Raw genomic sequence first — 20,885 nt, 5'->3', positions numbered from 1 at the left:
CCACATCTTCCGAATCCAATCATCTGTTGATGGACATTTGGACTGTTTCCATGTCCTGGCTATTGTGAATAGTGCTGCAATGAACATGCAGGTGCATGTGTCTCTTTTAAGTAGAGCTTTGTCCGGATAGATGCCCAAGAGTGGGATTGCAGGGTCATATGGAAGTTCTATGTATAGATTTCTAACGTATCTCCAAACTGTTCTCCATAGTGGCTGTACCAGTTTACATTCCCACCAGCAGTGCAGGAGGGTTCCCTTTTCTCCACACCCCCTCCAGCACTTGTTTTTTGTGGATTTATTAATGATGGCCATTCTGACTGGTGTGAGGGGTATCTCATGGTAGTTTTGATTTGCATTTCTCTTATAATCAGCGATGTTGAGCATTTTTTCATGTGTTTGTTGGCCATCTGTGTATCTTCTTTGGAGAAATGTCTATTCAGGTCTTTTGCCCATTTTTCCATTGATTGATTGGTTTTTTTGCTGTTGAGTTGTATGAATTGCTTATATATTCTAGAGATTAAGCCCTTGTCAGTTGCATCATTTGAAACTATTTTCTCCCATTCTGTAAGTTGTCTTTTTGTTTTCTTTTTGGTTTCCTTTGCTGTGCAAAAGCTTTTCAGTTTGATGAGGTCCCATGGGTTTATTTTTGCTCTAATTTCTATTGCTTTGGGAGACTGACCTGAGAAAATATTCATGATGTTGATGTCAGAGAGTGTTTTGCCTATGTTTTCTTCTAGGAGTTTGATGGTGTCCTGTCGTATATTTAAGTCTTTCAGCCGTTTGGAGTTTATTTTTGTGTCGTTGTTGAATTGTATGAGTTTTGGGTACATTTAGGATATTAGGCCTTTGTAGGCACACCATTTGCAACTATTTTTTCTCCCATTCTGTATTTTTTTTTTTAATCGTTTGCTTTGCTGTGATAAAAGCTTGTACATTTGATTAGGTCTCATTTATTTATTTTAGTTTTTCTTTCTATTGCTTTGGAGACTGACCTAAGCAAACATGTGTACAGTTGACGTCAGAATGTTTTTCCTATGTTCTCTTCTAGGAGTTTGATGGTGTCTTGTCTTACATTTAAGTCTTTCAGCCATTTTGAGTTTTATTTTTGTGCATGGTGTGAGGGTGTGTTCTAGTTTCATTGATTTACATGCGGCTGTCTGGTTTTCCCAGCACCACTTGCTGAAGAGACTGTCTTTTTCCCATTTTATATTCTTGCCTCCTTTGTCAAAGGTGAATTGACGGTAGGTGTCTGGGTTTATTTCTGGGTTCTCTATTCTGTTCCCTTGGTCTGTATGTCTTGGTACCAGTACCACACTGTCTCGATTACTGTAGCTTTGTAGTATTGTCTGCAGTTGGGGAGAATTATGCCTCCTGCTTTGGTGTTTGTTTTCTTTTTTCTCAGAATTGCTTTGGCAATTCTTGATGGTTCTGTATAAATGTTGGGGTTATCTAGTTCTGTGAAAAGTGTCAGGGGTAATGTGATGGGGATAGCATTAATTTTGTAGATGGCTTTGTGTAGCATGGCCATTTTTACAGTACTCTTCCAGTCCAGGTGCATGGGGTATCTTTCTGTTTCTTTGAATCTTCTTTAATTTCCTTCATTAATATCTTACAGTTTTCAGTGTGTAAGTCGTTTACCCCCTTGGTCAGGTGTTTTCCTAGATTTTTTTTGGTACAGTTTTAAGAGATACTGTTTTTTTTTTTTTAATACTCATCTTCTATAATATTATTGTTAGTATACAGAAATGCAGCTGATGTCTGAATGTTAATCTTGTATCCTGCTACTTTGCTGAATTGGTTGATCAGTTCATGCAGTTTTTGTGTGGTGTCCTTAGGGTTTTCTATATATAGTATGTCATCTGCATAGAGTGCCAGTTTTACCTCTTCTCTTCCAATTTGGGTATTTTTTCTTTCTTTGTCTGACTGCTGTGGCTAGGACTTCAAGTACTAAGTTGAATAACAGTGGTGAGGGTGGGCATCCTTGTTGTGTTCCAGACTTGAGTGGAAAGGCTTTCAGCTTTTCTCCATTGAGTATTATATTGGCTGTGGGTTTGTCATAAATGGCTTTTATTTGAGATAGGTTTCCTCTGTACCCACTTTGGTAAGAGTTGTATCAGGAATAGATGTTGAATTTTGTCAAAATAGCTTTTCCACATCTGTTGAGATCATGTGATTTTTGCCTTTGCTTTTATTAATATGGTGTATGACTTTGACTTGCATATGTTGAACCACCCTTGTGAACTTGGGGTGAATCTTACTTGGTCGAGGTGTTAGGATCCTTAGAATGTGTTGTTAGATTCAGTTTGCTGAAGATTGGTAAATTTCTGCAACTATAATCATCAAAGATACTGACCTGTAATTTTGTTTTTTTGGTAGTACCTTTTCCTGGTTTTGGTATTAGGGTGATGGTGGCTTCCAAGAATGTTTTGGGGAGTGTTCCTTCTTCAGTCTTTAGAAAGAATTTAAGAAGAATGGGTATAAGGGTTTTTTGTTTGTTTGTTTTTGCTATTTTAGGGCTGCACCCACAGCATATGGAGGTTCCCAGGCTAGGGGTCAGGTCGGAGCTGTAGCTACCAGCCTAAGCCACAGCAACATGGGATCAGAGCCATATATGCAACCTACACCACAGCTCACGCAGCGTCAGATCCTTAACTGAGTGAGGCCAGGACCGAACCGCATCCTCCTGGTTCTTGTTAATGCCTGAGCCAGGAACAGAATTCCATAAGTTGTTCTTGATTTGGAAGAATTTGTCTGTGAAGCTATCTGGTCCTGGACTTGGATTCGTAGAGAGGTTTTTTTAATTTTTTATTATCACATACATATTCATTCGTACAGTGATCAGTCTGTTTTATGTGACCTGTTTCTTCTTGATTCAGTTTGGGCAGGCTCTATGTTTCTACAAAAGTTGTCCATTTCTCCTAGGTTGTCAAATTTGTTGGCATGCAATTGTTGATAATGTTCTGGTGTTTTTTTGTTTTTTGTTTTTTTTCGTATTTCTGCAGTATTGATTGAGATTTCTCCTTTGTCATTTCCTGTTTTGTTTGGTTTTTTCCTCTCTTCTTGTTGAGTCTGGCCAGAGGTTTTTCAATTTTGTTTATTACCCTTGCAAAGAACCAGCTCTTGGTTTTATTGCTATTTTTTTCATTATTTTTGAAGTTTCTATTTTACTGGTTGCCTCTGCTCTTTATGATTGCCTTCCTTCTGCTACTTTAGGTTTTGTTTATTCTTTTTCTAATTATTTTGGGTGGTAGATGAGATTGTTGATTTCAAATATATATATATATATATATATATATATATATATATATATATATATATATATATATATTTTTTTTTTTTTTGGCCGTTTCTAGGGCCACTCCTGCGGCATATGGAGGTTCCCAGGGTAGGGAGCGAATCGGAGCTGTAGCTGCTGGCCTACGCCAGGGCCACAGCAACGCAGGATCCGAGCTGTGTCTGCGACCTACACCACACCTCACAGCAACGCCAGATCCTTAACCCACTGAGCAAGGCCAGGGATCGAACCCACAACCTCATGGTTCCTAGTCGGATTTGTCAACTGCTGAGCCACGATGGGAACTCCTCAAATGTTTCTTCTTTGAGGAAGGCTTGTATTGCTATAAACTTCCCTCTAAGAACTGCTTTTGGGGTGTCCCAAGTATTTTGTATGGTTGTTATTTGTCATTTGTCTCAAGGTACTTTTTAATATACTTTTTGATTGCCTTGTTGACCCACTGGCTTTGTAGTAGTATGTTGTTTAGTTTCCTTGCAGTCAGCTTTTTTCTCATTTATTTTCTTGTGGTTGGCTTCTAGTTTCATGCCATGGTGGTCAGAAGATGCTTGAAATAAATGCTATACTCTTAAATGGGTTGAGGTTAGTTTTTTGCCTCAGTATTAGTTCAGTTTTAGAGAATGTTCCATGTGCACTTGAAAAATAAAGTATATTCTGATTTTTGATGTCATGCCCCGAAAATATCAATTAAATCTAACTGTTGTGTCTCTCACGATCTCTGTTGCCTTAGTCACTTTCAGTCGAGAGGATCCGTGCATTGATGTGAGAGGGGTGTTAAAATCTCCTCTGTTCCCATCAATTTCTCATCTTCGCGTCTGTTGGTATTTGTTGAATGTATTTTCGTGCTCCTATACTGGGGCCATATACATTGATGAGGGTCACATCCTCTTCTTGAATTGACCCTTTTATCATGAATTAGTCTTTATCTTTATGGCCTTTGTTTTAAAGTCTGTTTTGTCCAACAGGAGTACACATTAAGCAGTCGCATATGGGGAATGACTGCTTAACGTGTGTGAGGTATCTGTGTGGGGTGATGAGTCTTGGCACTAAATTGTGGTGGTTGGTTGTGCCACGTTGTGCGTGTTTTCAGCACCATCGAGTCGTACATGCTAAGATGGTAAAATACACGTAATATTCTTAACCATATAAAAACAAGCATATTTAAGAATCAAGACTATTTTCAGGTGTCTTTATCTGCAATAAGGTCTAATCAAGGAAGCGCAGATAACCCTGTGGGTGCGCTTTCACCCATGTGACTTGAATGAAATGTGGAGAGGAGTTCCCAGTGTGGCACAGGGGGATCTGCGGTATCTCTGGAGTGCTGGGGTGCAAGTTTGATTCCTGGCCTGGCACCGTGGGTTAGGGATCCAGCGCTACTGCAGCTGTGGCATGGGTCAGGTACTCCATATGCTTCAGAGCGGCCAAAAAAGAAGGGAAAAAATAATGAAATACACACATTGTGAAGGAGAGAGAACCCGCAGCTGGGGGAGGCCAGGGGAGACCTGGAGGGTGGAAAACCCGGGTGGAGAACTGCTGGATGAGAGGCTGGGGGTTTGGTAGTGTGTATGAGAATCCTCCTTTTCCCGATTCTCCTCATTTCTGGTGAAGGGGAGCAAGAGTGCCACCCCCAAGATGTCTCGTTGGCATGCAGATGATGGAAAGCTGAAAAGAATCAAGGCCCGAAGGAATCAGGAAGCAGCCGTGACTCCCTCTTGGCTTTGTAAATAAGTTAGATCATGGGGTAGAGACATCCGCAGAGGCAAAGAGCAGGGGGCTGGGTGTGGCGGGAGAACCTCGGCAGAGCCCAGACGCCAGCGTCTGCTCCCGCCCAGTGTCTCTGCAGGGTCCAGGAAGCAGGTGTTGACCAAACCCTTTATTCCCCATCTCTGTGTATATTTACTTCCTCCCCTTATGAAGTCCCACGTCACCACCACTCAGAGCCCCCTTCTTCTCTAGCTGGAGATGGTATTGAAGGCGAGGGGTTAGTTGTCCTGGGTCCCCCGCGTGTCCATGTTGTTAAACTTCTGTTGGATTTCTCTTGTTCGTACCCTGTCAATTTTAATTCTTAGCACAGTCAGAAGGACCCAGAGGGGTAGAAGGACTTTTCTTCTTTTCTGACCTTGGTCCTTTATAATATATATTTCTCTAGCTGAGCATAGTCCCTGATGCCCCGACTCTCTCCCATTGCTTATCAGTGTAGGTGAAGAGGAGAGAGAGAGACGGAGAAACACAATGGAGGAAACGTCTTCTCTTTGCAACCATACGTTTTGGCCAAGCGATGGTGGTTTCCACTACAACAACATCGCCCATAGAAGCCAGAAGTTGATAACGTACTTGAACCCCACAATACCCACACAGCCAATGCCACTGACCGTGGTCCTGCACGGTCCTGCTGGCGTCGGGAAAACCACAGTGGCAAAGAAGCTGATGCTGGACTGGACCCAGGACGGCCTGGCCCAGGCCGTCCACTCCGCCTTCTATCTCAGCTGCAAGGACCTCAGCCACAGGGGGACGTGCACGTTTGCAGAGCTGATCGCCGCGGCCCAGCCGGGTGCGCGGGAGGCCGTTCCGCAGCTCCCGGCCCGAGCCCAGGAGATCCTGCTCGTCGTCGACGGCTTCGAGGAGCTGCGGGTGCCCTCGGGGGCCCTCGTCCGTGACCTGTGTGGCGACTGGAAGCAGCCGAAGCCGGTGGCCGTCCTCCTGGGGAGTCTGCTGAGGAGGAAGATGCTGCCCAGGGCCACGCTGGTGATCACCACGCGCCCGGGGGCCCTGCGAGAGCTGCGGCTCCTGGCGGAACAGCCGCTCTTCGTGGAGATCGAGGGCTTCCTGGAGCCGGACAAGAAGGCCTACTTCCTGGAGCACTTCGGGGAGGAGAGGCAGGCCCTGCGAGCTTTCGCCCTGATGAAGGGCAACGCGGCGCTGTTCCGGCTGGGCTCTGCCCCCGCCGTGTGCCGGATTGTCTGCACCTGTCTGAAGGCGCAGATGGAGGGCGGCGAGGACCCCGCCTCGACCTGCCAGACCACCACGTCGCTGTTCCTGCGCTTCCTCTGCAGCCAGTTCGCCCCGGCTCCCGGCGCCTGCCCCCATCCGCGCCTCCAGGCTGCGCTGAGGGCCGCGTGTCTCCTGGCCGCCGAGGGCGCGTGGACACAGACGTCTGTGTTCGACGGGGACGACCTCGGGAGGCTCGGGCTCACGCCGTCAGCCCTCTGTCCTTTCCTGGACAAGCAGATTCTCCAGAAGAACGGCGACTGTGGGGGCTGCTACTCTTTCGTCCACCTCAGCGTCCAGCAGTTGCTCGCGGCCATGGTCTACGTCCTGGAGACGGAGGAGGAGGAGGCGGCGGCAGGAGGCGAGGCAGGGGGCTGCACATGGGACATTGGGGATGTGCAGAAGCTGCTGTCCAAGGAGGAGAGACGAAAGAACCCCGACCTGACCCGCGTGGGGTCCTTCTTGTTCGGCCTCCTGAACGAAGAGAGAGCCCGGGAGCTGGAGACCACTTTCGGCTGCCGAGTGTCCGGGGCGGTCAGGCGGGAATTACTCAAGTGCAGGTCCGAGTCCGATGGGAACGGACCTTTCTCCTCGATGATGGACACAAAGGAGATGCTGCACTGTCTTCACGAATCGCAGGAGGAGCAGCTGGTGAAGGACGCCATGGCCCACGTCCCGGAGATTGCTGTTCACCTGACCAGTGCGTTTGAAATGGTGGAGGCTTCGTTCTGCCTCAAGCACTGTCAGGACCTGCGGAAGATTTCCCTGCAGGTCGGCAAGAGGATATTCCTGGAGAATGATGCTGACGCTGAGGTTGACAGGTAAGGCATGTCATTTTCGCTTTACTAGTTGGCCCATTTCTAGCCTCATCTCGTGCTGTGTTGGGAAGAGGGCAGAATTTCCTCCTTGTCCCTGTGGCTTAGGGTCAGAATTCTCTTCTTGCTGAAATTTTTTCCTGCCAACTCACTGTTAAAGGTGGGAAAAATGGTGTTGAGACAGGAATGGGGCCTGTGGATTGGAACCTTGTTTTGTTTTAATGTTAGCGTTTACACGTGCATACTGGGCCCAGGGCACGTGAGAGATGACCCGGAGTTTTCCTCCTGCCTATTCTTGAAAAACTGTGCTTTAAACTGTAGTCACCATGCTACACATCAGACCCCAGGACTTGATGGTCTTACAACCGGATGTTTTTACCTTTGATCAGCTCCCTCATTTCAGCGCCACCCCCAGGCCACCCCAGCCTCTGACAGACACCAGCCTGCTTCAGTCTGTTTTCTGTATCCATGAGATCCTATACAACATATAATTAATGAGATTATGTAACATTGGTCTTCTGTGTTGGACTTGTTTAAGGTAGCGTGGTACCCTCAAGATCCATCCATGCTGTTGCAGATGGCGGCATTTCCTCTTTTATGGCTAAATAATATGCCATTGAGTGTATATATACACACCATAGTTTCTGTCATTCCTCCCTCAGTGGACACTTAGGGAAACAACCAGTCTGGGTTATTGTAGGTGGTGCTGCCGTGAACGTGGTTCATATACCTCTTCAAGATAATGATTTTGTTTTCTTCAGATAAAGACCCAGAAGTGGGATACCTGGATCATGGGGGTAGTTCTGTATTTACATTTATTTACATAATTTACATAATTTTATGTAATTTAATTCATATGATTTGATTTATGATTTGATTTATGATTTGATTTATGATTTGATTATATGATTTGATTATCTATATGATTTAATTTATGATTTAATTTACTTGTTTGTATTATTTGTATTATTTTGACTTTTATTTTTTCCATTATAGCTGGTTTACAGTGTTTTGTCAGTTTTCTACTGAACAAGAGACCGAGTAACACATACATACATACATTTTTTTCCTCCCATCTTGCTTTCTGTAACTCTTCATGCATCAATGGATACTTAAGCTGTTTCTTAATATTTTTAGATATTAACCCCCTGTCAAACATGTGATAAAAACGTTTTTTCCCCAGCCCATGCATTGCCTTCTCATTTTGTTGATGCCTTCTGCAGTGCAGCTTAGTAACAATCCTTGTTACTTTTCCGCATGTGCTTGAGTGGTGCTCGCCTCTGCCCTCCTCCCAGGTCCCAGCACGACCAGCACTCCCTGCAAGTCTGGGCGGATCTTTGCTCTGTGTTCAGTTCAAACGAAAACCTGCTCTTCCTGGACGTGAGGGACAGCGTCCTGAGTCGCTCCTCAGTGAGGATCCTCTGTGAGCAGGTCACCCACGCCACCTGTCACCTGCAGAAAGTCGTGTAAGTGGGAGCCGGTCCTGTGACGTGACCTCCAGGTGTTCTAAACGGGGGAGCAGTGTTGGAACGCTCAGCGAGGCTCAGACCAGTTGGGGGCTCAGAATACAAAGAAACGAAATGGTTGCTTTCTGTAAGTGTGTCTAGTAGGAGAATCTTACTAGGTTGAGTCATTTTTATGAAACTTGGCCAGGAGGTTGGATGTTCCCGTCCATTTGCTACAGGGCATATCAAAAACTCAGCCTCTAGAGAAAAGGCACGTGTGTGTTTGGAGGAGACCTGGGCAGAAGGGGAAATATTCCAGGGAGCAAAAATTTTTATTATTATGTTTAATGATTTTTATTTTTTCCATTACAGCTGGTTTCCAGTGTTGTGTCACTTTTCTGCCCTCCAGCAAAGTGACCCAGTCACACATACGGGGTGACATTCTTTTTCTCACGGTATCCTCTCTCGTGCTGCATCAGAAGTGGCTAGATACAGTTCCCAGGGCTATGAAAGTGTCAGATGTGAAGAATGTTGATGAGGCAGTGATGCATCTATGACTAGTGTGTAGAATGGGGTTGAGAAATTGGTCAGAGTTAAGGTAGGTTGTGGTGGAAGCAAATCCAGATGTAGGTCACCCGGGCAGGTGGCACTTGGCACATGTAGTATGTGTGTAAGTAGGGGTGATTTACAATGTTGTGCCCATCTCTGCTCTGCAGCAGAGTTGACCCCTGTATATATGTTTGTTTTATATATATAGAAATACATAGGTTCTTGCTCTCATTATCTTCCATTGTGTTTTACCCCAAGAGACAGTAGGGGCTCATCGCTTATCCATTCTAAGCATAACAGTTTGCAGCTACTAACCCCAATCTCCCCATCCATCCTTGTTCCCCTCCCCCTCGGCAACCCCAAGTCTGTTCTGTCTGTGAGTTGGTTTCTGTTCTATATACAGGATAATGCACACGAGTTGTCCATCCTTTTCAGCCGACACGTGTTTGTTTGGACAGTGGCCATTCTGATAGGTGTGAGGTGATGCCGCATTGTGCTTTTGACTGATGTCTCCCTGATGAGTGATGTTGAGCAGCTTTTCATGTGATGATCTGTTGGCTGTTGGTGTGTGTTCTTGGGAGACAGGCCTGTTGAGATCCTCTACCCATTTTTAATGGGATTTTTCTTTGCTAATGATGTGAGCTCACGAGTGAGGTATTAACCTTGCTAGACCATGTTTGCAAACGTGTACTATTCGGCAAGCGGCCTTGTGTTGGTTTCCTCCCTGTGCAGGTCTTTTCTGTTGCATGGAGTCCTATTTGTTCTTTGTTTCCCTTCTCCGAGGATGTACATGTAAATACTGCCAAGAGCTGTGTCAGTGTATACAGCATGTTCTTCTTGGAGATGTATGGTTTCAGGTCTTACATTTAAGACTTTAATCCATTTTGAGATTATTTTTATATATGGTGTAAGGAAATGTTTCCTTTTTTTTTTACATATCGCTGCCCACTCTCCCCCACATTTTGGGGAAAAAAACCCCTAAAGACAAAAGGAAAACACATGTGTAGGGCATTAACTTTTTAAGTTAGGTTTAAAGTCCCACACCGATACATGGGTGACAATTCCCCCAAACCAACATAGCTTGGAAGGTTTAATTAAAATGTTGTGCTGTTCAGAATTCTACTCAATATTTTGTAATAAACTGTATGGGAAAAGAATCTGAACAAAAATGAATAGATGTGTATGTGTCACGGAATCACTTTGCTCTACCCCTGAAATTAACACAGCATTTTAAAGCAACCACGTTCCCATAACATAAACAAATAGCGTTTGGTTTGAAAGGAGAATGTGGTGATGCGGACTTGAACAAATAGCCCACAGCTATTTGGTTTTAGGTGGCCCACAGCTTGGCCATCTCAGAAAGCCATGCTCTTGTGTGTACAAGGCAGCAAAAATCTAACATAGGCTGGTGCCAGCAAAGGTGGCAGTTTCTTCCATACGATTTTGAAAGGCTTGAGTTGTTGGGGTTTTATTCGGAGTAACAGGAACTAGGAGGCACTTGTGACTCACTCCACTAAGAGTTAAGGACCATTGAGGCAGGAGCTCTGAACAGTCTCATCCTCCCTATTCTGGCTTGCTCTGTGCTGAAATTCTGAGGCTTCTTCTGAATGAGCCACAGGAAATGCTCATTACCTAAAAAATGAACGGTCAGTTTTGAAGAGAGTATGAGGAAAAGAATGGGCATCTCTGTATGTGTATATATATCACACAGGTGTATATATATATGACTGGGTCACTATGCTGTGCAGTGGAAATTGACACAACACTGTAAATCAACTGTACTTTAATTAATGGGATTTATTTTTATTTTTTTATCTTTTATCTATCCTTCTCCACTCCCTCTAGCCCTACATAGCTACTGATCTGCCTTTTGTCTATAAAAAGTATATTCTGAGAATTCCTTTCGTGGCTCAGTGGTTAACGAACCCACCTAGCATCCATGAGGATGCGGGTTCGATCCTTGCTCTCGCTCAGTGGGTTAAGGATCCGGCGTTGCCTTGAGCTGTGGTGCAGGTTGCAGATGCAGCTCGGATCCAGCATAGCTGTGGCCGTGATGTAGGCCGGCAGCTACAGCTTCTGTTCCACCTCTAGCCTGGGAACCTCCATATGCTGTGGGTGTGGCCCTAAAAAAAAAAAAAAAAGTTCTAAAATTACAAGTGAAAATGAGGATCTGAAAGAGTGTGGTGGTAGAGGCAATAACATGGGCGCGGGTTTTTGTTGCTTTTTTAATCTCAAACTAGGGTGAATGAAGCCTGTTTTAAAAAGAGGTCCTGATAAAAGTCCTTTGCCCATTTATCTCCTACTATATACACAGGAAAACTTAGGAGCCAGTTTCATTATTGTATAGCAGTAGGTTGACTGAGTCTTATTTTGAAGAAGGTGGCACAGTTAAATGCTGGGGGGAAAAATATGTATATATATAATGCTGAATTGTTACTTAAAGCCCAGAGTTTGATTAAAGAAAATCCATGTTATATTCCACTTAAGATATATTTAAATCCCATTGAAAATTCCACAATCATGCAAGATGACAGGAAAATAAAAATTCTCTAAAGTTTTTTCACTTGAGTTGTACTTGATGGACACTTAATTTCTGGTGTGCGTGAAGCAAATTCGTCATAGGTACATGGACTTTTTTCATACGCTTTTCCATTACGGTTTCTCCTGGGATATTGAACAGAGTTGTGCAGTTCTTCCTGCTCTGCAGCAGGGCCTTGTTTATGTCATAGAATCCCAAACTCTCCATCCTTCCCTCTTGCTTCCCGCTTGGCAACTACAGGTCTGTTTCCGTGTCTGAGTCTGTTCGTTGTGTAGATACTCGTGTCATATTTATATAGATGTCGCTTACATAGCTTCCCCTCAGAAGTGCCAGCACATGGTATCTTTGTTTCTGAAGTTATTCTTAGTAAGATAGTCCCCAGGTCCATCCATGTTGCCACAAATGGCGTTATTTCATTCTTTATGATGGTTGAGTGGTATTCCATTGTATCTTAGGGGGTGTGTGTGTGTTAAATATATAAAATAGCATGTTTTTTTATGCATTCCTCTGTAGATGGACAGTTAGGTGGTTTCCATGTCCTGGCTTTTGTAAATAGCATTGCTGTGAACATAGATACGCATGGATATTTTACAAATTTTTATTGGCGTATAGTTGACTTACAATGTTGCATGTGTCTCAGGTGTGCAGTCAAGGGAATAAATCATAACATACCTACATACCCATGCTTCTCAGTCTCTTTCCCGTGTAGGCCACCACAGAGCCAATAGATGGTCCCTGGCTGTAGTAGGTCCTTGTTACCGATGAATTTTGTGTACAGTCGTGTGTCTCCATCGATCCCAGCCTCCCCATCCATCCCTGCCCGCGACGTTTCCCCTGGGGTAACCATCACCGTTTTGAGTTACAGTTTTGTTGAGATGTTTGCCTAGGAGTGGGATTGCTGGATCGTATGGTAGTTCCGTATGTAGTTTTCTGAGGAAGCTCCATACTGTTCCCTGTCCTGGCTGCACAAGTTTACACTCCCACCCACAGTGTACGAGGGTTCCTTTTTTCTCTCTAACCCTTCTCCATCACTTCCTATTCATAGACTTTTTAATGGTGACCATTCTGACTGGTGTGTGGTGATACCTCAGTGTAGTTTTCATTTGCATGTTTCTAATAATTAATGCTGAGCATCTTTTCATGGGCTTATTGGCCATCTGTATGCCCTCTTTGGAGAAATTTCTATTTAGGTCATCTGCCTTTTTTTTTTTTTTTGATTGGATTGTTTTTTGTGTTTGTTTTTGTATAAGCTGTCACTATATTTTGGAATTGAAGCCCTTAACTGCATATCACTGGCAGATATTTTCTTGCATTTCTGTAGATTAGTCTTTTTTTGATTTCCTTACTGTGCAAAAGCTTGTGTTTTTTGTTTTTTTTTCTGCTTTTTAGGGCTGCACCTGCAACATATGCAAGTTCCCAGGCTAGGGGTCGAATCAGAGCTCCAGCTGCTGCCCTACACCACAGCCACAGCCATGCGGGATCTGAGCCATGTCTGTGACCTACACCACAGCTCACAGGAACACCAGATCCTTAACCCACTGAGTGAGGCCAGGGATCGAACCTGCGTTCTCATGGATACTAGTTGGGTTTGTTACTGCTGAGCCACGATGGGAACTCCAAAGCTTGTAAGTTTGGTTAGGTCCCATTTCTTTATTTTTGCTTTTATTCCTGTTGCCTTGGGAGATTGACCTGGAAATTACTGGTATGATTTATACTAGAGTTTATTCCCCCATGATCTTTTCTAGGAGTTTGATGGTGTCTTGTCTAACATTTAAATTTTGAAGCCATTTTGAGTTTATTTTTGTGCATGATGTGAAGGCATGTTCTAGTTTCACTGATTTACATGCAGCTGTCCAGTTTTCCCAGCATCACTTGCTGAAGAGACTGTCTTTTCCCCATTTTATATTCTTGCCTCCTTTGTTGACGATTAATTGACCATAGGTGTCTGGGTTTATTTCTGGCCTCTCAGTTATGTTGCATTGATCTGTATGTCTGTTTTTATACAGTGCCACACTGTATTGATTACTGTAGCTTTGTAATAAAATCTGAAGTCTGGAGAGTTATGACTCCTGCTTTTGATTTTTTTTTTTTTTTTGGCTTAGGATTGCATTGGCAATTTTGGGTCTTTGATGGTTCCATGTCAATTTTCAGATGATTTGTTATGGTTGTGTGTAAAATGTCATGGGTACTTTGATAAGGATCACACACATCTGTAGATTGTTTTGGGTAGTTGAGCCATTTTAACAGGATCAGTTCCTCCAGTCCAAGAGCATGAGGTATCTTTCCATTTCTTTGTATTATCTTCAACTTCCTTTATTAATGTTCTGTAGTTCTTAGCATATAAGCCTTTCACTTCCTTGATGAGGTTTATGCCTAGAAATTTACTTAATACCATGTAATAACCTGTATGGGAAAAGAATCTGAAAAGGAATGGAGATATATATATATATATATATTTATATACACATATATACATACATGTGTATATATGTATAAATGATTTATTTTGCATACCTGAAATGAACACAACTTCGTAAGTCAACACTATCTTCCAATAAGATTAAAAAATAAAAAGTAAAATAATCTCATTCTTTTTCTGATACTTCATTGTTAGTGTAAAGAAAAGCGACTGATTTCTCTGTGATAATCTCATATTCTGCTACCTTTTGCTGAGTTAGTTGATAACTTCTAATAGTTTGTGTGTGGAGTCTTCAGAGTTTTCTATATCTAGTATCATGTGATAGAATTTTATCTCTTCCTTATCTATTTGAATACCTTTTATTTCTTTTTCTTGTCCGATTGTGGTGTCTAGAACTTCCAATACTATGTTGAGTAGAAGTGGCGAGAGTGGGAATCCTTGTCTTAATCCAGATTTTAGCAGGAAGTCTTTCAACTTTCACTGAGTATTAAATTGGCTCTGGGTTTGTCACAAACGGCTTTTTATTATGTTGAGATGTTCCCTTTACCTTCTCTTTCATAAAAGTTTTGCTCATGAATGGGTGTTGAATTTCATCAAGTGCTGCTTCTGCATCTCTTGAGATGATCATGTAGTGTTTGCTTTGTGGATGTGGTCTCTCACCTTGATTTGCATGTAATGAACCAGCCTTGTGACCCCACGGTGTGTCCAGCTTGGTTGTAGTCTATGGTCTTAGGAATTTGGGAAGGCTCAGTGCAAGTTCTTTCTTGGATGTTGGTAGAGTATTCTCTTCTTGCACTGATCCTTTTATGATTATATAGTGTCCTCTTTGATCTTTATAGCCTTCGTTTTAACATCTATTTGATTTGATAAGAGTATTGTGACGCCTGCTCTCCTGTCACTTCCATTGTCATGAGGTAGCTTTTTCCACCCCCTCACTGTCAATCTGTGTGTGTCCTTGCCCTAAAGCTGGTCTCTTGTAGGCAGCGTATTGTAGGCTCTTATTTGTTTTTTTAATCCTGTCTGCCCCTGTCTTGTGATTGGAGCATTTAGTCAGTGACATTTCAGGTAATTACTGAGATGTATGTATTGCTGATTTAAACCTTGTTTCCCCATTGATTTTTTTTTTTTTTATATTTCTTCTCTGCCCCTTTTTGTTTCTTCTTTTACGGTTTGATTTTTGTGCTCATATCTTCTTCTTGGTTTTTGTGAAAAATGTGGAATGCTTCAAGAGTTGGCATGTTATCTTGGTGACGGGGCCATGCTAATGGTTCTGTGTATCAATCCCTATTTCTGTGCTTGTGCCGTGGAAGCAAACACCAAAAAACTCTGAAGAGTCCATACCTCCAAAGAGTCAGTGATTTGTTTACTGACCTAGAAAGCATAACTTACTGTAGCCTAAATGAAAACGGCTTTGTGGAAAGAGACATGTCTGCATGGGGAAGTAGGAGGTGCCTTACATTCTTACAAGAAAAAGTCAGGCTTTGAGGAGGAGGAAAAGTTATATGTGAATTGAATGTTGAGAGAAATAAAGGATATGATAAACTGTCTGAGAAGAGGAAGAATTGTCTGTATACTTGGAGGTTCTTCTGGCTGCTCTACAAACTAAATTGGTATGAGACAGATTAACAGGACAAAATCAAACACAGTTTTAATAACACATATCATGGGGGGGGGACCCAGGAAAACTGGGTAACTCCCTCAATGGCTGAAGTCCTCCCATGTCCTCAACTAAAGATGCAACAGTGTTGGGGATAGTGGTTTGGGACCTCATAGGAGAGGAAGACGATGGACAGGGACACAGAAAACCGAATGTGTGCTCACCATCTGTTTACACATGGTGACGGGGCCAGTGGAGACAGTGGGGCACAGCTCGGACTTCCATCTCGAGGAGTTTCCCCCACACCTCGCCAGTCTTCTCTGCAGAGATCCCTGGTGATAGCTCTTACTTTGGAACTGTCCCTCTATCTAAATTCTGCAGGAAGTTAGGGCAAAAGTCAGTCTCTGCTGAGGATTTTCAGCCTTGATTGTTTTGAGCTTGAAATGATCTTCCTGCCAAAAAGATACTCGTGTTCGTTCTCCTACAATTCGAAAAATAAGATGGGAGTGTTTTGGCTGAAGATGAGGATGAGCAAAGACAAGGGTGTGGCAAGCCCTTTGCCATCCAGTTCCATCTTCCGAGCGTCACCATCTCCTCCTCCGGGCAGTGGACTGTCCTTTCCCTCTTGGCAGCTATCACGTGTAGGCTCATCCCTCGGGGCAGCCCACCAGACCGTCTCCCCTCCCCGTTTTGACTTGTAACGCCTCATCCCACTAAGTGTTGATAGTACTAGCCACCTACAGCGCTGGAGATGGAATCCCTTCTTTTTATTTTTCTTAGGATTAAAAACATCTCTCCTGCCGATGCTTATCGAGACTTCTGTCTGGCTTTCATTGGTAAGAAAACTCTGACACACTTGGTTCTGGAAGGCAATGTCCACAGTGATAAGATGCTGCTGCTGCTGCTGTGTGAGATCCTGAAACATGCAAGATGCAATCTTCAGTATCTGAGGTAGGTCTCATGTCGCTGCTGTTCTCAGCATCGAAAGGATGCTATGAGATGCATGAAAACCAAGAAGCAGGTGGCCACCCTGATCGGGTACCCTGCTCAACAGGGGAATATAATCGCAAATAGAATGTGGATGACGTGTCAGCCTATAGTCTTTGCCCAGCCAGCTTGTCTTCTGCATTGACTGAGACCTGAATGAAAAATAAAGAGAGGGGAAACACTCAGAAGTCCGTATCATCTTCTAGTTCATAGACGTGGCATTTCAGGCTGCATGTGGCCTAGCTGTTAGAGCAGTCATCAACCTTAACTGGTCACTCAGTGATGCTGTAGAAGCATCAGGTTCCGGGTTCCTGGTATCTCACAGGTTCGAGGTCCTTTATCTTCAGTGCGTGTGCCTTATGAGTGCTCTCAGAATCACAGCGTACTGTAGGGTACCTTTGCCTCCTCTGCTTAGTTGAGTGACTTTGAAGTCCTGGCTAGGGACACAGGATTGTGGGTTTGGAAATGAGCTCCAGTCTTGGCTGTGACACTCAGGAACCTGTATGATCTTGTGCTGCTTCCCCATCTGTAAGGTGGGCTATGGAGAACTGAAGGAAACAGAAGATGGGAATGCCCTTGCATAGGGGCCAGGCACAGACGGTAGCTCTTAGCCTTATGAGTGAGGTCTGACGGTGCTGTTCTTCATTAATTGGGGAGAAAGCATCCCTTCTCGAAAGGTTTGATAAATGATCCTTCGAAGTGGATAGACAGAGGTTCCAGAAGGACCAGTGTTTGGGGCAAAAATGTACATCCGCTCACTTGACTCGAGACACTTTTATGTTCTACTTGGCATTTCAACTGCTTAAGAGAACTTAGCTGTCCTTGTTCTAGGCGAAGTTGGGGAAGTACTGATTTTTTGGAAATCCAGTTTTCCAATGACATACATTGTAATATGCACAACGTATGGGCTGGTTACATCTTTTGTTTGACATAAAGCTGTCATCTGTCCCCAAATAAAGATGAAAGAAAAAGTCGAATAGACTATTTTGAACATATTAAGGGTCAGAGCCATGATTCAAACAAGCTTGTCCTAGAGGCCTGTACTCTGACCTGTGTCTACAAGAGCAGCTGAGTTTAAGAACCCAATATAATACAGGATTAATGGGTCACCTCAGTGTTCTCTAAATTAAATGTATCACACGCATATTTCCACCAACAGAAGGAGTTTCCAACTCTTATTCTTGCAACACAAACTCAAGCAAGTTTTGGACCTGGCTGCCTAAGTGCCAAATTGTATCTTCTTCTTCTTTTTTTTGATGTGTGTGCATGTGTGTTTTTAGGGCCGCACCCACAGCGTATGGAGGTTCGCAGGCTGGGGGTCTGATCGGATCTACAACTGCCGGCCTACACCACAGCTCACAGCAATACCGGATGCTTAACCCACGGAGCGAGGCCAGGGATGGAACCCGCAACCTCACGGTTCCTAGTCGGATTCGTTTCTGCTGCGCCACGACGGGAACGCCTATCTCCTTATGTTAATGAGTTCATTTCCTAGTAACTTAGAAAGGTGAACTTTTTTGAGTATCCGGCATCTTTTTTTTTTTTTTTTTTCTTTCAGTAGCATCACATTTGCATTTCGGCCGGATTAGGGCAGACTCAGGTTGGCGACTGTGATCCTATAAAAAGTGGGGTGTGAGAAATAACAAGCCATGTTGGTGAAACTTGACACATAATTGTGTCCTGGAGCTTGTCCTCCTAGATAGGAGGCTGGATCTTGGTCCGATGGCCATGGAGATCCTTGAAAAAGCGAAGGCGATCCACTCTCCGTGGAAATGCAGGCCAGTGTCTGATGCAAATTGGAGCAGAATGAGATGAGAGGCAGGGGTACAACCTTCAGGGAAACACAGCTGATAGGGTCTCTTGGTTCTCCCAGAAGAATGACTTGCCCCTGTTCGCCCACAGGTTGGGGTCGTGTTCCGACACCACACAGCGGTGGGCTGACTTCTCCTCGGCTCTCAAAATCAACCAGTCTCTGAAATGTCTGGATCTCACGGCCAGCGAGTTCCTGGATGAGGGCGTCAAGTTGCTGTGTGCAACTCTGAGACACCCAAAGTGCTCCCTGCAGAAGTTATCGTAAGTCTCTCCTCTCTCCATGGAGCATCTTCATTTCAGGTCTCAGGGGCCCCATAGAGAAGAGCAATGCTGAGACCAGACTTTCGGGGCGACCCCAATGGGACCTCTTACTGATAGAGACAGCTGCCTCCCATTCTTGGTTCCGGGTGGATAACTCGTGAGTTTCGCTTGCCCTTCTCTCATTCCTGGTCTTGGACGTTTGGATCACTAGCGTGGGATAGAGAGGGCGGGAAACTAACGGGGGCCATCAGCCAAGCAGTTTGGGCTTTGGAAACACCTTAGCACTTAATATGGTGCCTTTGCAGGTTGGAAGACTGTCAACTGACAGAAGCCTGTTGCAAGGAGCTGTCTTCTGCTCTGATTGTCAACCAGCGGCTGACCCACCTGTGCTTGGCCAAGAACAACCTTGGGGATCATGGGGTGAAACTTCTGTGTGAGGGTCTGAGTTACCCCGAATGTCAACTACAGACCCTGGTGTAAGTCTATGCTGACTGTGTGTGTGTGTGTGTGTGTGTGTGTGTGTGTGTGTGTGTGTTGTATATACATACACACACTTGGGTTCAAGTAGGGCAGAAAGAAGAGCACTTAATGATTCTCCTTGAAAGAAACCAGCAAGATCCTGGTGGAAATTAGAGAAAGGTGAGGTGGAAACAGATGTTGATATTTTCATGCCCTTTTCTTTTGTCTTTTCTTAAGGGCTGCATCTGTGGCACATGGAGGTTCCCAGGCTAGGGGTCCCGTCGGAGCTGCAGCTGCTGTCCTACACCACAGCCACAGCAACGCCCGATGGGAGCTGCGTCTGTGACCTGCACTGCAGCTCACAGCAACACCGGATCATTTAACCCACTGAGTGGGACCAGGTTTTGAACCCACATTCTCGTGGATACTACTCAGGTTCTTAAAACCTGCAGAGCCACAAAGGGAAGTCCCCTATTCGCATGTCTTAAAGAGGAGGGTTGACCTGCCAGCTTCTTCCTAATCTGAGAATTTGAGATAAGCATTTGCTCTGCTGTTCTGCCATGTATTCTGAAAGTTCCCATGCTGTCTTCCAGCAACTGGGAACAGATGGAGTTACATAGCAGGGTTCAAAACTGGAAAGGAAAACCAAGTACCCAGTGATGGTGGCAGAGAGAGAAAAAGGTCATGTTTCTGCCTCAAGAGAATGAGAAGAATACAGTTTCCTCTATTGATCAACTCTACTGCAGTAGAATGTTAAAAAATGAAAAAAAGTTCTGTATGACAGCACTATGTGAGCCACCCTGTTGTAAAGTTAGAGCTGATTCAGGCATCTCAACAACAACACGTCTGATGCTTCTTAAGCACTTACTGTGTTTCAGGGACGTCACTAAATTTTAGAATATTTTAAATCCTTGCCACCACAGGCAATAGTTGCCATTATTTGAATTTTTCCAATAAGCTAGTTAGAAAACTGAAGCCTGGCCACTTCATTTGCCCATGATCACCTCTGGGCAGTTGGGATGAAGTTCCTTCTAGAAACTGAGGTGTCGACTGTCATGACCTTAAATACATAGAGGCAGTGCCTAGGCCAACCTCTGTTGTGTAGGCTGTCTGTCAAAACTTAATTTTAGAGGATGTGGTAGCCCCTCTCCCAAAGCTGCCTAGGGTCAGGTATGATTTTAGGAATTTTCTTTTTTTTAGTTTTGCTGTAGTCTATAAAATTTTTTTTTTTTGTTAGCGTTGATTTCTAGTAGAGTGTCCATTTCCTCTGTATAGCAAAGTGGCCTCGTCATATATATATATACTCCTCATTCTATGTTCCATGAGCATCTACCCCAAGAGAGGAGCGAGAGTCCGTGCTGTACAGTAGGACTTAGGCCCATCCAGTCTAGATGTAGTAATTGGCGTCACCAACCCCGACCACCCCGTCCATCCCACTCTCTCCCTCTCGGCAACCGCAGGTCTGGCTCTCTGTGAGTGTGTCTCTGTTGTATAAAGAGGTTCCTCTGTGCCACGTTTTGGGGTCCACATATAAGTGATATCATATAGTATTTGTCTTTCTGTCTCTGGCTTCCTTCACTGAATAAGAGAATCACTAGTTGCATCCATGTGGCTGCAGATGGCATTATTTTGTTTTTTTATGGCCGAGTAGTATTCCGTTGTGGGTACGTACCACATCTTCGTCCGTTCGTCTGTGGTTGGACGTTTTGGTCATTGCCGTGT

General features: G+C 44.1%; 1 protein-coding gene and 1 non-coding gene across 41 annotated transcripts in view; one reads left to right on the top strand and one right to left on the bottom strand.

Annotated features, from left to right (window-relative positions):
• GP6 (glycoprotein VI platelet) overlaps positions 1–20,885 on the top strand; it is a 242,993-nt gene that overhangs the window by 98,517 nt on the left and 123,591 nt on the right. For 32 of the 40 annotated variants that reach the window (XR_014806725.1, XR_014806720.1, XR_014806719.1 and 29 more), the window contains 5 exons: positions 5,488–7,101; positions 8,391–8,561; positions 16,425–16,595; positions 18,534–18,704; positions 19,010–19,180. Coding sequence is in view for 32 of the 40 variants with exons in the window: in XM_084962079.1 (XP_084818205.1) it covers positions 5,488–7,101; positions 8,391–8,561; positions 16,425–16,595; positions 18,534–18,704; positions 19,010–19,180 (2,298 nt within the window). In the remaining 8 variants the exon portion in view is untranslated. The remainder of the gene's footprint in view (positions 1–5,487; positions 7,102–8,390; positions 8,562–16,424; positions 16,596–18,533; positions 18,705–19,009; positions 19,181–20,885) is intronic. The other 8 variants (XM_084962093.1, XM_084962085.1, XM_084962080.1 and 5 more) reach the window with 1 other exon arrangement.
• LOC146402481 (U6 spliceosomal RNA) lies at positions 15,256–15,364 on the bottom strand. Its single transcript, XR_014808699.1, has one exon. It is a non-coding gene; the product is annotated as a U6 spliceosomal RNA (small nuclear RNA).

The sequence above is a fragment of the Sus scrofa genome, chromosome 6 (assembly GCF_054392235.1).
Source record: "Sus scrofa isolate SSC_HxYL_T2T_F1_AM1 chromosome 6, Sscrofa_HxYL_maternal_Yorkshire_Landrace_v2.0, whole genome shotgun sequence".
NCBI lineage: Eukaryota > Metazoa > Chordata > Mammalia > Artiodactyla > Suidae > Sus > Sus scrofa.
Note: the sequence above shows the minus strand (reverse complement) of the source record. Positions and strands in the feature narration are given on the sequence as shown.